Source organism: Schistocerca cancellata, chromosome 3, assembly GCF_023864275.1.
Source record: "Schistocerca cancellata isolate TAMUIC-IGC-003103 chromosome 3, iqSchCanc2.1, whole genome shotgun sequence".
Taxonomy (NCBI): domain Eukaryota; kingdom Metazoa; phylum Arthropoda; class Insecta; order Orthoptera; family Acrididae; genus Schistocerca; species Schistocerca cancellata.
Window position 1 is genome coordinate 791,874,096 of NC_064628.1, and position 16,654 is coordinate 791,890,749.

The 16,654-nt window shown below is 39.0% G+C and overlaps 1 protein-coding gene across 1 annotated transcript in view; it reads left to right on the plus strand.

The window, feature by feature from the left end:
* The window catches only part of LOC126176568 (dynein beta chain, ciliary), a 790,269-nt gene that overhangs the window by 333,288 nt on the left and 440,327 nt on the right, over nt 1-16,654 (plus strand). The window contains exons 31-32 of the mRNA XM_049923728.1: nt 12,437-12,663; nt 13,957-14,101. Of these exons, the coding sequence (XP_049779685.1) occupies nt 12,437-12,663; nt 13,957-14,101 (372 nt within the window). The remainder of the gene's footprint in view (nt 1-12,436; nt 12,664-13,956; nt 14,102-16,654) is intronic.

The following is a 16,654-nucleotide window of genomic DNA, read 5'->3' on the forward strand; positions in this document are numbered from 1 at the left end:
ATCCCACTAGTCAGCCAACCGGGCTGTCCATTACTGCTAATACCCCATTTAGAATGTTCTAATGGAAAGCAACTCTCAAAGAGCATGAGAAATGTGTTATGGAAAGCATTGTATTTATCATCTATATTACCGGCACTATAAACATCTTGCCACTCTTGTTCCTTGACAAGTTTTGAAAAACTCTCTATTGCTGTTGGATTAACTTTCCTACGTAGTTTGTAATTAAATACGACGTTGGTTAGAGTACAAAAACCTTTTAGTGTTAAAATTTGTGCATCATGGTCTGAAAGGCCATTCACCCTTTTACTAACAGAATGCCCATCTAGTAATGAAGAATGAATAAAAATATTGTCTATGACTGTGCTACTGTTCCCCTGCACCCTAGCTGGAAAAAACACAGTTTGCATCAGATCATATGAATTTAGGAGATCTACCATCATCCTTTTTCTTGCAAAATCATGTATAAAATTAATATTGAAGTCACCACATAGAACTACTTTCTGGTACTTCCTACAAAGTGAATCAAGAACCCTCTCTAGCTTAAGCAAGAATGCTCTGAAGTCGGAGTTAGGGGACCTATAAACAACAGCAATTAGAAGTTTAGTTTCACTAAATTCAACTAATGCTGCACAACTTTCAAATATCTGTTCAGTGCAGTGTCATGATACGTCTATGGACTCAAATGCAATACTGTTTTTTATGTACAGAGCCACTCCCCCACCCAGCAAGGAACTCCTTGAGAAACAGCCAGCTAATCTGTAGCCTGGTAAAGGAAGCCTCTGAATTATCAAATTATTTAAGTGGTGCTCTGATATACCAATAATTTCAGAGTTAACATCTATTAGCAGTTCACTAACTTTATCTCTAATACCTCTTATATTTTGATGAAATATGCTAATTCCTTCTCTACTTGGAAACATTACATCCTCTGGAGGTGAGCCCTTAGTTAGAGGCACTTCCTTTAAGCAGGTATACCTATCAGCTGACTTCAGTCTAAAAAAGGTGCAGCTCTAACACCAACTACTATAGGAATTTTTCCATGAGTGATACCACTACCACCAACACCACCCACTACACTGTCACCTATAAGCTTAGCCAACCTCCCCTTCCCATACCTATTGAGGTGCAGGCCATGCCTAGTGAAACCCCATCTACTGATAGACCCAACTGGCACCACTGAGATGTGATCCATGCCCTCCGCCATCAGTGCCCTCCCCAGCCCCACATTAACGCGCCTAACAACCGCATTAAGGTGAGGCTGATCATGACGCTGAAACAGTTGGACGGAATGCACATTAGTGCCACCAGTTTGAGTAGCTATCTTAACCAAGTCACCACTGACATCATATTCCCCGTCCCTATTCGAGACTGTTCCCTGCTCCACCCACTATCACTACCTGATCCTCTTTCGTAAAATTCTTACATAACTCCCCAATGCTTTCAGTCACCTCAGCCAACCCTGCACTAGGCTTCACAATGCTGGTGACCTGGTACTCACTCCCCAACACTTCCTGCAACTGCTGGCCCACACCTCTACCGTGGGAACTACCTAGCAGCAGAACCTTTTTTCTGCTAGACTTTGCAACTAACCTAGGCCTCCTAATTGCTGAGGACTGCTGGAAGTTACCTACATCTATGGCTACATGAGGCTCCTCTCCACCTAACTCTAACAGTTGGTTGTATCTATTGCATGTATGCAAAGTAAAACTGTCTGAGTACCTCCTCTTCCTAGCTACCTTCTTGCCAACTGCCAGTTCCCATTCCCCACCACCCTTCATCCTCCTCAACCTATCTAGTTCCTCTTTTGCACATTGTAACTGCATCTGAAGGGCACAGATCTTACGCTCCTGCTCCTCTATTAACTTGTTTCTACTACAGATTCTACATTCCCAGGAGAGGATCTCCCTAAAATGACCACTGGCTTCCCCACTGCATTCCCCCCAATGAAAATACTTTGAACAAATCCCACACCGTAATCCACTACTCACAAACCTACGACAGAGCCCACACTTTTCACTCACGGTAAATTTTACAGTTACTGAAAAAAACTATACATCTACGTTACCAAAGTTCAGTTACACCAGTAGAACTATTTAGGAACTGACAATAATGGTCTCGAAATTCTCTGCCTACTAAGAAAGCAGCTATTTGTATTAATACTACTACAACACAGCCGATACCAATACCAGCAAAACTTCACAAAATTATTAGCTACAACCAAAAAATTAAAACTACCAGTGTAACACTAAGTGAAGTTAAAACACTATATGAAAATTTTACTGAAATATTTCACTAGATAGAATAATAAACGTCAGTTGAAAACTAAAGCACGAAAATTGCTAACGACTTCAACACACTGAAAACTCTCTAAAACACAGCGAGCGAACGATTACAAAAGTTTATTAAGTCATTATTTCGCCACAAATGGCTCGCAACACCGCTGAAATCTGTTAAATTTAATAACTGTATTACAGAGCACAAATAAGCTTGTCAGTACTTAGCTTATAACCGCTACAGCTGCAGCTACTGCTGTCCATCTCACACTTGTCTAATAGTAGCTTGACTGAACAGTTTTTTTATACTTTTCTTTATAATGTAAACTTGCAGCCACTGGTGATCAGTTTGCCTCAGACAGATCAAATCTGGAGGTGGATATCATTTAACTCAGTTCTCAAGTATGTTCCACTTACCTACACCAAAGTAAATTTTTAAGTAGTTTTTGCTTTGAGAAGTATATATCTCCCAGTAATGTATCTAAAAACAAAGATGATGTAACTTACCAAACGAAAGCGTTGGTATGTTGATAGAGACACAAACAAACACAAACACACACACAAAATTCAAGCTTTCACAACCCATGGTTGCTTCGTCAGGAAAGAGGGAAGAAGAGGGAAAGACGGGAAAGACGAAGGGATGTGGGTTTTAAGGGAGAGGGTAAGGAGTCATTCCAATCCTGGGAGCGGAAAGACTTACCTTAGGGGGAAAAAAGAACAGGTATACACTCGCACACACACACATGTCCATCCGCACATATACAGACACAAGCCTCTACATATGTCTGCTTGTGCCTGTATTTGTTGATAGAGACACAAACAAACACAAACACACACAAAAAATTCAAGCTTTCACAACCCACGGTTGCTTCATCAGGAAAGAGGGAAGGACCGGGAAAGACGAAGGGATGTGGGTTTTAAGGGAGAGGGTAAGGAGTCATTCCAATCCTGGGAGCAGAAAGACTTACCTTAGGGGGAAAAAAGGACAGGTATACACTCGCACACACACACATATCCATCCGCACATATACAGACACAAGCAGACATATGTAAAGGCTTGTCTCTGTATATGTGCAGATGGACATGGGTGTGTGTGCGACTGTATACCTGTCCTTTTTTCCCCCAAAGGTAAGTCTTTCCGCTCCCGGGATTGGAATGACTCCTTACCCTCTCCCTTAAAACCCACATCCCTTCGTCTTTCCCTCTCCTTCCCTCTTTCCTGATGAAGCAACCGTGGGTTGTGAAAGCTTGAATTTTGTGTGTGTGTTTGTGTTTGTTTGTATCTCTATCAACGTACCAACGCTTTCGTTTAGTAAGTTACATCATCTTTGTTTTTAGATATATTTTTCCCATGTGGAATGTTTCCCTCTATTATATGCATATCTCCCAGTAAGTTAGATATTATGAATATTTTAATCTTGTACCTCTGGTTTAAAAATTACCAACTTTATAATGTTATGTAGTTAACTGCAACTTTCAGTGCCTCAATTAGAGTGCAAATACATGTACTTTGGGCTGTTCATTAGTACTTTGATGAGCTTCTGTGTTATGTATTCATGTGTATGTGGTTGCGTATTGAAGCTAATTTGAATTTGTAATTTAATTAATTTCTGGCATGAAGTGATGGATCCACTTTGCATCTACTGTAAAAAATTGTTACTCAGAATAATTGGACTCTTTAAAAAAAGTTTAAAAAAAGAAGAAAAAGGTTTTAAACATATGGTACTGCATTTTCTTTCAGTCTGCTTTAAGAAATGCAATATCAATCTTACACGTGTATATGTGTATTACAGTTAATGTAAAATGTACTACACTCTGTCTTGTGATGTAAGTACGGTGGTAAGTTCCTTTGAGACCAAACTACTGAGGTCCTCAGTCGATATCAGTATGGTGTTACATATTTCACACGCCTTTAATTACCTGTTTTTGAATACAATATTGTTCACTTCCTCCACATTTTCGCCTTTGGTTGCAGTTTCAGGACATTGTTCATATGGGTCAATGTCAAGAGAAGAACAACCACAATTGAATGTAGCTGTCCATTTCTTAACTGTTGAAAATGATGGAGCAAATCCCTTATTATCTTCACCAACTTTGGATCAATTTCTGTTGATAATAAACGGTTAAATACAAAGGATTTTGTGATGACATAGTATCCCAATTCCCCCAGCAAATGAAGCATTCACACATTAACCACCTTGAAATGTCATATGTTTACAAATCCTCTGTGCTTGGCAGAAGAGAGAGAAAGATGGGATGGAGGAATCAAAAGAAAAAAGGGAAGCACAAAATATCATTGTTATCAGTACCTTGCTGTTGTAATATTGGTGCACTTGTAGAAGAGACTTTTATTTACTGCTGTTTCTGAAACTAGACAGGTGATAGTTGACAGTATGTATCCACATATGAACATTGCATGTCTAGTAAGAAACAACATGGAAGAGACATACAAAAACTTTGCACTTGAAAAATGATTTTCCCTTGTCCTGATGTCCGCTTGCCTCTATGTGGTGCACTCCTAGTAACACTTAAGAGCGTGGTTGCCAGACAGTCTTCAAATATCCTGTCTGAAGCACATGATAGCACAATACACTCCACATGACAGCAAATTTAACTGGCCCTTCTAGGGGGTTCCTAACAAGGAATCTTGGACCATGTATCAAGATCTGCCAACTCAACATAGAAGGGATACAGTGGGCCAAACGACAGGTCCAGCTTAAACCCCTGGTAGAAAAATATTTATATCTTAGTTACTCAGGAAACCCATATTGACAGTGAAGCCTAGTTAACCAAGAGAGGGAAAATACCAGGATATGACTTGTTACAAGCCAGATACCATATGGAGTTGCTACTAACATTTGCTCCTCCATGGATCATACCCACCTGGTTAAAATAAGATATCCATCAGCAAAAGCGATCATGAAGACATCATAGAATTGGGAGAATGCCTTAATAGTGCACAAACACAGACACAACATAAAGAGAAATATCAATGGTACACTAATATCAATTCCAGTTGAATAGGTGTCCATATTGAGCTGCATTTTGTCCTTTGGACTTTGACGAAAAGTAGCTCTTCTTCATGAATTTAAACTGTATACAAGGCAACCTGTAACTCCCTATCCATAAATGCACTTTTATCCTAGAAAGAAACCAGCTTCAATCATCAAAAATAGTACACACGTTAGTTCAAATTAACTGACTCATGGGTATGAGACTGGACAGAGGCCAGAAACTGTCTGCATTAGAAGGGAACCACCTGCCTTTGACCAGTCATGCAGAATGTGGACAACAATTAACAGAATATGTACCACTCATGCCAGAAGTTCGGACTCTCTTCATAGGTGGAGTAAGGCTTCATTTCCAAAAAGCGATTGTGGAGCAGCTAAGCAAACCATTCATCACATTGTTACAGAATGTCCCAACAGGAAGTATTGTGGAACTTGTGATGATTTCCTTATGGCAATGAATGACTTAATTGATTATATTAAAAATTTGAATGTCTGTTTGTAAATTATATGTGTTATGGTTTGTATTATATTTAATATTGTACTTAAAAACTATTTGATAAAATAATAAATTTATCTTAAACAGAATAGAGTATTTTAACCCAATGTGCATACTGGGGGGAGTCATTCCACATGTGGAAAGGGTGCTTCTGGATGCCATGAAGATTACAGGGTTCAGCCAGCTGCAGGTGGGGACTCATGTCAGTACCAATGATGTGTGCCGCTTTGGATCGGAGGAGCTTCTCTCTGGTTTTGGGCGGCTAGTGGAAATAGTAAAGACTGCCATTCTTGCTTCCAAGATTAAGGTGGAGCTCACCATCTGCAGCATTGTCAATAGAACTGACTATGGTCCTTTGGTGCAGAGCTGAGTGGAGAGTCTGAATCAGATGATCAGGCAGTTCTGTGACCATGTACGCTGCAGGTTCCTTGACTTACACCATTGGGTGGTGGGTTTCTGGGTTCCGCTTAGTAGGTCAGGAGTCCACTACACACAGGAGGCGGCTACATGGGTAATGGGGGCTGTGTGCAAGGGACTGGATGATTTCTAGGTTAGAGGGTTCCAGGGAACCATAGAAAGGGTGTCCTTCTAAAAGGGGGCAGATAAAGCTAGAAGCTATGCCTGATAATCAGACTAAACTATTAATTGGATCATTTTACCAACCTCCAACTCAGAAAATATAGTTGCTGTACAGTTCAAAGAAAACTTATAGTCAGTGGTGACTTCAATCTACCCTCTATATGCTGGAAAAATTATATGTTTAAAGCAGCAGGCATAAAACATCATCCGAAATTGTACTGATGCTTTCTCAGAAAATTATTTGGAAGAATTAGTTCATGAGCCCACTCAAAGCATAAATGGTTGTGAAAGCATACTTAAACACTTAGCAACAAATAATCCTGGATAAATAGCGAGTATTGAGACAAATATGGGGATTAGTGACCACAAGTGTTATTGTGATCATTTCTCAGTTTTGATTGCTGACAATAACTTGATACCAGTGCCCATGAGTTTAATTTGTACACTACAGCACTGAAGATGATCACTATGTGATTGAAAATCACTTTTGCTATCAATAAACCATCAATATTACGGCCAACGCTGACCTTCCTTTTAATTTAATGACCACATGGCAGTTGCTGCTAGGCTGAATACTATAACACCTACAGCCATCAAAAAGAAATGTAAAGTATATCTATTTAAAAAAGCTGATAAAAATGCTCTTAACACCTTTTTAAGAGACAGTCTTCTCTCATCATGTAAGCGTGAAATGATTTCAAAGAGATAGTATCGAGAGCAATTGAGAGATGTGTATACCTCATAAATTAATGAGTGATGGTACTGATCCCCCATGTTACACAAAACAGGTCAGTTCTCTGTAGCAAAAGCAGTGAAAAAAAGGATGCAAAATTTAAAAGAATGCAAAATCCTCAAGACTGGCAAAGTTTTGCAGAAGTTCGAAATATGGCACGTACTTCAATGCGAGATGCTTTCCATAATTTTCACAACAAAATTCAGTCTTGAAATCTGGCAGAAAACCCAAAGAGATTCTGGTCATACATAGAGCATACCAGTGACAAGACGCAATCAATACCTTCACTGTGCAATAACAACGGTGAAGTCACTGATGACAGTGCCACTAAAGCAGAGTTATTAAACATGGTTTTCTGAAACTCCTTCACCAAAGAAGACGAAGTAAATATTCCAGAATTCCAATCAAGAACAACTGCCAAGATGAGAAACATAGAAGTAGATATCCTCAGTGTAACAAAGCAGCTTAAATCACTTAATAAAGCTTTCAAGTCACACTACTACCCAAAAAGGGAAGTTGGAGTAATCCGCTGAATTACAGGCCCATATTAGAGATGGGTAGTTTGCGAACGAACGGGTGCAAAGGAACGGTTCACCAATGTGAACGAAAGGATTGAGGAACGAATTCCAAGAAACGATCAGTTCATAGTTCACTTCGGTCGCGGCGGTCTACTTATAATTCCTGGGAATGAGGAATGATCAGTTCATAATTCACTTCGGTCGCGGCGGTCTACTTATAGTTCCCGGGAACGAGGAACGATCTTTTCTCACTTTGGTTGCGGCGGTCTACTTATAGTTCCTGGGAACGAGGAATGATCAGTTCATAGTTCACTAGTCCACATCGGTCGCGGCGATCACTTCGGCAGTTCTCGTTCCAGCCTTGGTCGCATACTCGTCTCAGTCTTGGTCTCCCTCGGCCGCACTCGTTGTTCTTTGCATGACCACCTGTCCCTGTTCCACTGCCGACTGCTCCTAGTTAGTTCAGTATCCAGTTGTTCGTTTCGTTCACTGCGGTCGCCCATTTTACGTGTGTTCCAAACTGTTCTTGCACTTGGGTCTGGCTATTCAGTGTCCACGACCAGTAATTAAAAAGTATTTTATAGTTACGTAAATTACATAAAAATTACGTTGTATGTAATAGGTATGTCTTTTCAGGTAACAAAAGGGCATATCAGGTCACTTCATTATATCGATGAACAGCAGAAGATATACTTATAACAAGGCAAGCTTTTTCAAGCTTTTTATGTTAGTCATATATTTTTTGCTTTCATTGACTTGATTTAACAACTAACTTTCAATAATTTGCTTAGTTTTTAGTGTAAGAAAATTCATATAAAATGATTTTCGTGTATCTTTCATGTACAAAACATTACATTTAGGAAGGCTCTAATTATTTTTAAATTTGGTTGTTTCCAATTTGCATTACCTGCTACTTTGGTTTCTTTGGAAACCTGATTGAACATCTGTGGGAACACATTAGTGTGTTTTCACAGTTTGAGTCCTCATCATGCACCACTGTACAGCTGCGAAATGCTTTACAGACAATGTGCGTCTATGGAACCCTGTTGTTGTTGTTATGGTCTTCAGTCCTGAGACTGGTTCGATGCAGCTCTCCATGCTACTCTATCCTGTGCAAGCTTCTTCATCTCCCAGTACCTACTGCAACCTACATCCTTCTGAATCTTCTTAGTGTATTCATCTCTTGGTCTCCCCCTACGATTTTTACCCTCCACGCTGCCCTCCAATACTAAATTGGTGATCCCTTGATGCCTCAGAACATGTCCTACCAACCGATCCCTTCTTCTGGTCAAGTTGTGCCACAAACTTCTCTTCTCCCCAATCCTATTCAATACTTCCTCATTAGTTATGTGATGTACCCATCTAATCTTCAGCATTCTTCTGTAGCACCACATTTCGAAAGCTTCTATTCTCTTCTTGTCCAAACTATTTACCGTCCATGTTTCACTTCCATACATGGCTACACTCCATACAAATACTTTCAGAAATGACTTCCTGACACTTAAATCTATACTCGATGTTAACAAATTTCTCTTCTTCAGAAATGCTTTCCTTGCCATTGCCAGTCTACATTTTATATCCTCTCTACTTCGACCATCATCAGTTATTTTGCTCCCCAAATAGCAAAACTCCTTTACTACTTTAAGTGTCTCATTTCCTAATCTAATTCCCTCAGCATCACCCGACTTAATTCGACCACATTTGATTATCCTCGTTTTGCTTTTGTTGATGTTCATCTTATATCCTCCTTTCAAGACACTGTCCATTCCGTTCAACTGCTCTTCCAAGTCCTTTGCTGTCTCTGACAGAATTACAATGTCATCGGCGAACCTCCACGTTTTTATTTCTTCTCCATGGATTTTAATACCTACTCCGAATTTTTCTTTTGTTTCCTTTACTGCTTGCTCAATATACAGATTGAATAACATCGGGGAGAGGCTACAACCCTGTCTTACTCCCTTCTTAACCACTGCTTCCCTTTCATGTCCCTCCACTCTTATAACTGATTTCTTCTTTCTGTACAAATTGTAAATAGCCTTTCGCTCCCTGTATTTTACCCCTGCCACCTTTAGAATTTGAAAGACAGTATTCCAGTCAACATTGTCAAAAGCTTTCTCTAAGTCTACAAATGCTAGAAACGTAGGTTTGCCTTTCCTTAATCTTTCTTCTAAGATAAGTTGTAAGGTCAGTATTGCCTCACGTGTTCCAACATTTCTACGGAATCCAAACTGATCTTCCCCGAGGTCGGCTTCTACCATTTTTTCCATTTGTCTGTAAAGAATTCGTGTTCGTATTTTGCAGCTGTGGCTTATTAAACTGATTGTTTGGTAATTTTCACATCTGTCAACACCTGCTTTCTTTGGGATTGGGATTATTATATTCTTCTTGAAGTCTGAGGGTATTTCGCCTGTTTCATACATCTTGCTCACCAGATGGTAGAGTTTTGTCAGGACTGGCTCTCCCAAGGCCGTCAGTAGTTCCAATGGAATGTTGTCTACTCCCAGGGCTTTGTTTTGACTCAGGTCTTTCAGTGCTCTGTCGAACTCTTCACGCAGTATCATATCTCCCATTTCATCTTCATCTACATCCTCTTCCATTTCCAAAATATTTTCCTCAAGTACATCGCCCTTGTATAGACCATCTATATACTCCTTCCACCTTTCTGCTTTCCCTTCTTTGCTTAGAACTGGGTTTCCATCTGAGCTCTTGATGTTCATACAAGTGGTTCTCTTATCTCCAAAGGTCTCTTTAATTTTCCTGTAGGCAGTATCTATCTTACCCCTAGTGAGATAAGCCTCTACATCCTTACATTTGTCCTCTAGCCATCCCTGCTTAGCCATTTTGCACTTCCTGTCGATCTCATTTTTGAGACGTTTGTATTCCTTTTTGCCTGCTTCACTTACTGCATTTTTATATTTTCTCCTTTCATCAATTAAATTCAATATTTCTTCTGTTACCCAAGAATTTCTACTAGCCCTCGTCTTTTTACCTACTTGATCCTCTGCTGCCTTCACTACTTCATCCCTCAAAGCTACCCATTCTTCTTCTACTGTATTTCTTTCCCCCATTCCTGTCAATTGTTCCCTTATGCTCTCCCTGAAACTCTGTACAACCTCTGGTTCTTTCAGTTTATCCAGGTCCCATCTCCTTAAATTCCCACCTTTTTGCAGTTTCTTCAGTTTTAATCTACAGGTCATAACCAATCGATTGTGGTCAGAATCCACATCTGCCCCTGGAAATGTCTTACAATTTAAAACCTGGTTCCTAAATCTCTGTCTTACCATTATATAATCTATCTGATACCTTTTAGTATCTCCAGGGTTCTTCCATGTATACAACCTTCTATCATGATTCTTAAACCAAGTGTTAGCTATGATTAAGTTGTGCTCTGTGCAAAATTTTACCAGGCGGCTCCCTCTTTCATTTCTTAGCCCCAATCCATATTCACCTACTACGTTTCCTTCTCTCCCTTTTCCTACACTCGAATTCCAGTCACCCATGACTATTAAATTTTCGTCTCTCTTCACTATCTGAATAATTTCTTTTATTTCATCATACATTTCTTCAATTTCTTCGTCATCTGCAGAGCTAGTTGGCATATAAACTTGTACTACTGTAGTAGGTGTGGGCTTCGTATCTATCTTGGCCACAATAATGCGTTCACTATGCTGTTTGTAGTAGCTTACCTGCACTCCTATTTTCCTATTCATTGTTAAACCTACTCCTGCATTACCCCTATTTGACTTTGTGTTTATAACCCTGTAGTCACCTGACCAGAAGTCTTGTTCCTCCTGCCACCAAACTTCACTAATTCCCACTATATCTAACTTTAACCTATCCATTTCCCTTTTTAAATTTTCTAACCTACCTGCCCGATTAAGGGATCTGACATTCCACGCTCCGATCCGTAGAACACCAGTTTTCTTTCTCCTGATAACGACATCCTCTTGAGTAGTCCCCGCCCGGAGATCCAAATGGGGGACTATTTTACCTCCGGAATATTTTACCCAAGAGGACGCCATCATCGTTTAATCATACAGTAAAGCTGCATGCCCTCGGGAAAAATTACGGCCGTAGTTTCCCCTTGCTTTCAGCCGTTCGCAGTACCAGCACAGCAAGGCCGTTTTGGTTATTGTTACAAGGCCAGATCAGTCAATCATCCAGACTGTTGCCCTTGCAACTACTGAAAAGGCTGCTGCCCCTCTTCAGGAACCACACGTTTGTCTGGCCTCTCAACAGATACCCCTCCGTTGTGGTTGTACCTACGGTACGGCTATCTGTATCGCTGAGGCATGCAAGCCTCCCCACCAACGGCAAGGTCCATGGTTCATGGGGGGGGGGGGGGGGTATGGAACCCTATCAGCACCAAATTAAATCACTTTCAGCTCATCTGTGTTCTCTATGGCACAAATGTAAGTTGGCTAGGGTCCTAATATTTGTTTGTACTGCAAATGGCAATTAATCTGGGTGTTAACAGGTACTCATCATGATGTGGCTTGACATTGTATAATAATCATTATCCACAGATAAACACAGTGCAGTTTTTCACTTGTGCAGTAATTGAGTTCAGTGCGAATAGCATGATATTTTATGTGAGGAAGTGAATGGTTCAGTAAGTTTCAATTAATGCAAATTAGTATTTGCTGACACAATAGCTTATAAACTATAACAGCCCAGTTGTATGGTAGTTATTTTCCATAAATACATTTTTTCTGTTGAGTTTAGGATGCACTAAAGACTTATTAAGGTGCACACATTGTGGAAGTAATCCCGTACTGCTCAGCATTTTTACTGATATTTCTTTTTTGTAAATTATGGTCCTGTAGAAACTAATGGAGGAAATGGCAAAGACACCAAATGTAGTGGAAGCAACTAATAAGGAGGGTGTTATTCAGCAACTAGATGAACTTCAGCGTGAACTTACACTTTGTGAAAAAGCATTAGCAGAATATCTGGAAACAAAGAGACTTGCATTCCCAAGGTTCTACTTCGTTTCATCTGCTGACCTGCTGGATATCTTGTCTAATGGAAATTTGCCAAAAGTTGTTGCAAGGTATTGTATATTACTGTTATTAAGCCATTCAATAATGAAAATATGCATGTCAATGAGTCAGAAAGCTGGTCCAGGGGTAAATAGTATCAACAGTTTTAAAATTGTTGGTGTATTTTATGAAGGTATTGTTGTTGCTCAATTATTTTACAAGGTACATTTTTTGTTGCACATATGGGTACATGGAAAGCATAATTCTTCAGCATTTGGCTGTATACTGGTTTCCAGGAGGCACAACATTTTAAAAGTTGGACATGTTGCATAAACAGGTGCATCTGGGTATGGCAGTATGTGTGTTTGCTGAAATATTGTGCCCATGAGGTTCATCAATACTTGGAGCAATTATTTAGGTATATTATTGGTATGACACAAATTTGATTATGTTATATTTATATTACATAGACCATTTAAAAAGGAAAATAAATATTTTTGTTTGTACTGTATGTCATGTGCTCTGTGAGGTTATACTTTATTTTTCAGATGAACAATTGTAGCTAACAGGTATTAGTCCATCAGTTTTGATAGGACCTCTGCTGAGAACCTATTTCTCACTAAGTACTTTCAATTTACCAAGTCACATTTGTCACTTTTTCCAGTATAAGCCATAAAATTAAAATTTCTTTTTAGTTCACTGAACCAACTTTCCAGATAACACTGCGTATTATCGCAAGTCAGTACACTCAATATGCACAATGAATTCAGATTAGATTAGATGTGTGTAATGTGATCTAACTATGATGGCTGCAGATCACAAAATTCTCCATTATTACAGATTTTTACAGCTGCTAGGAACAGTTTCTGTGGGTCCATGCGAGCTAAAGTTAGTTAGTTATGGAAAGCTTGACTGTTCAGCCTCCATGTCATTGACAAATAAACTTATTTGGCAACTATCCTAACCAAGTGTCGTACAGTAATAGTAACAACAAACTGGAAAAATAGCATGGAAGATGATACCTAAAAACACATAAAACACCTATCTGATTTGATGACTTGACTGATGGAGCCTGCATTCGAGTTGAGGCCTGGCTTTTATCATTCACTTAAAAATAAATGAAATTGTCTGAATAAAACATAAAAGAAAAACAATATCATTTGTGTCTTTAAAGTGAAACAAAATAAACCAAAACACTATTTTCCCTATTGGTGGGTGTTCTTTAATTGTGTTTCTCAATGTGAAATACACAATGTTGCCAAGTGTAGTGTAAATTAATAGCCAGTTTATGCCAGAGTTAATCTGTCATCTACTAATTAACAAAACTCCTTCCTCAGTCATCTGAATAATATTATATATTACAGGCATTTAACAAAGCTATTTGATTCAATGGCACATCTGAAATTTACAAAGGATGAACAAGGGAATGATGAAAAGCGTGCTAAAGGGATGATTGCTAAGGATGGAGAATATGTTGAGTTTAGTTCTATATGTGAATGCACAGGACCAGTAAGTAAAAAAAGTTCAATTTTGATGGCATTTTCTCCTACAGTGCATGTAGCTTTGAAACATTATACTTCTAAATCAGATGAAATCACATTCGTGTTGTGTGAGTGATAGCCTTTGCCATAGAACCACCTAAAACTGAGTGAGAATAGTTGGACTTATATCTCATTCACAGTTGAAACTTTATTAAATAGTTGTTTGTTGTTTTAGTTTCTTTGAGAATTTTGCAGTCTTTCTTAGGCATTTTGTATAAGCTTAAGCTTTGTAGGTTTACCTCTACACTGATATCATGCCACTCTTTCCTCACCAAAATGTCTCTCCCCCTCAGCTTTGTCAGTTGTGAATGCAATCTCTTTCGCAATATTCTGAAGGACTTTGTATATGAGAATTATTTTCCCCATCTGATTGAAAAATAATTATGCAGTTCGCAGTACCACCCTGGTGTGGCAAATACAAATTTCAACACAAAAGAATTACATATATTGGCTGAGAGTGAGAATTGATTTAAATCAATGGGACAATTTGAAAATGTGGGCCAGACTGGGATTCAAACCTGGGTCTCCTAGGTACTAGGCATATGCTCAAATCACTAAGCCATCCAGACACAGTAGTCATCCCAACTGCATGGACTACTGTAGCATTCCTCCTGTCAGATCCAAATTCTCAGCCTATCCGCACACTACTAATGTAGAGCACCTTGCCCATTATTGTCATTATTCAAGGCATTTCGCCCATTTCTGTAAGAGTTCAAGCCTGTTGTGCATCTGCTCTGAAGAGATCAATGGCCCTCCTCAACTTAATTATATATATGTGTGGTGTTTGTTCTTTCCGACATGTTGGCTTTTATTCCAGATATTTGAGTATAGTCTCAAATGTTGCTGCAGAGTGGCTGGTCCTCTCCTCTTCTTCCTATTAATCATCATCATCTCACTCTTGCCAAACACTATTGTGTCATTCACTGTCAAATTGTGTAATTTCAGTATATTTTTCTACTCAGCCACCACGGATTTACATGAAATTTTGTGTGAACATTCACACATGTCCCCAGTGAACATTGGTGAAGCTATATTTTTGTCAAAGTAGTACTTACCGAGATATAGTCTCTTGCTTGACTGCATGTGTAGCTTTGTGCAGAGTGACCGTGAATTTCTGGCAGCTTTGAGCTCTTATATCTCATGCAATATTTTGTTGAAACAAATGAAATTTGCCACCATATAGCACTATAAGCATTCTCTTAAGAATAATAATGAGCAGAATTTTGTGAGCCATATTCAGGTGGAAAATTTTAGATAAAATCACTTGAAGAAATGGTGCCCAAAGACATTTCAAAGATTGACTTCTTATATCTCAGGGACTAAAGGTATGATGAACATGAAACTTGGCATTTAGTAACCTAACAACACAAGGTTCTCAAATATAAAGTTTCAATTATGTACCACTTTCCAGTACTGAACAATGTAAGTACAAAGCTGAAGATTTTCTTAAAAGATAAAAAATGTGGTATTCTCAACCTGAATTTGCAAAAAACACTGTTCTATAAAACTCTCCAAACTAGGCTCATTAGAAAGACTATGATTTTGCTGACTAAAGGTGTGCTTGATTGTCCATCATGGGCTAACAATGCTAAATAATTAAAGTCAAAGTTGGGCACGAAACAAACAAGTGACTATATCTTGGTCAGTATTGCTTCGAAGAACATTAAATGCTACCAATGTTCATTGGGGATGTATGCGAATGTTCACATAAATTTTTGACAAAAAATGTTATGCAAATGTTCACATAAATTTTTGTCGAAAAATGTGAAGGTCGAGCAGGGAGGCCTGGGTGAGTTGACTCTATAATGTTACAGACTAAGATCGATGATCTGATCATCATTGAGTTCTTCATTGGTAATAGCAGCAGTATTACTTTCAGCTAGCAATTCCTCTACATTAGGAGGCTGGATATCATTTAAGAGTTTCTAAATCTGCAGGGTGTGACTAATTATTTTTGAAAGTTCTTGCTTTGTTTTAGGCTATGACAAACTTCTTTCCATGACTTTTGAAGAGTGGTTTTCTTAGGAAAAGACCCTCTGTATACTCCTTCCACCTTTCTGCTTTCCCTTCTTTGCTTAGAACTGTGTTTCCATCTGAGCTCTTGATATTCATACAAGTGGTTCTCTTTTCTCCAAAGGTCTCTTTAATTTTCCTGTAGGCAGTATCTATCTGACCCCTAGTGAGATAAGCCTCTACATCCTTACATTTGTCCTCTAACCATCCCTGCTTAGCCATTTTTCACTTCCTGTCACTCTCATTTTTAGACGTCTGTATTCCTTTTTGCCTGAAAAGTCTTATAGCATCTGTGGAAGATGGCCTGTTAGGAAACTATGATAGTTTGGGCATTCAGTGTTCCATCTATGAAAAGGGTCCTATGAGCTGATGGCTTGTTATCCCATTCTACACGTCTATACTCCATGGATGCTGACATTCCATGTGACGAAGCCAGTGAGGATTGTCAACAGACCAATAGTGCATGTTTCAGCAGTTTACCTGGCCATGATTGGTAAATGTAGCTTCA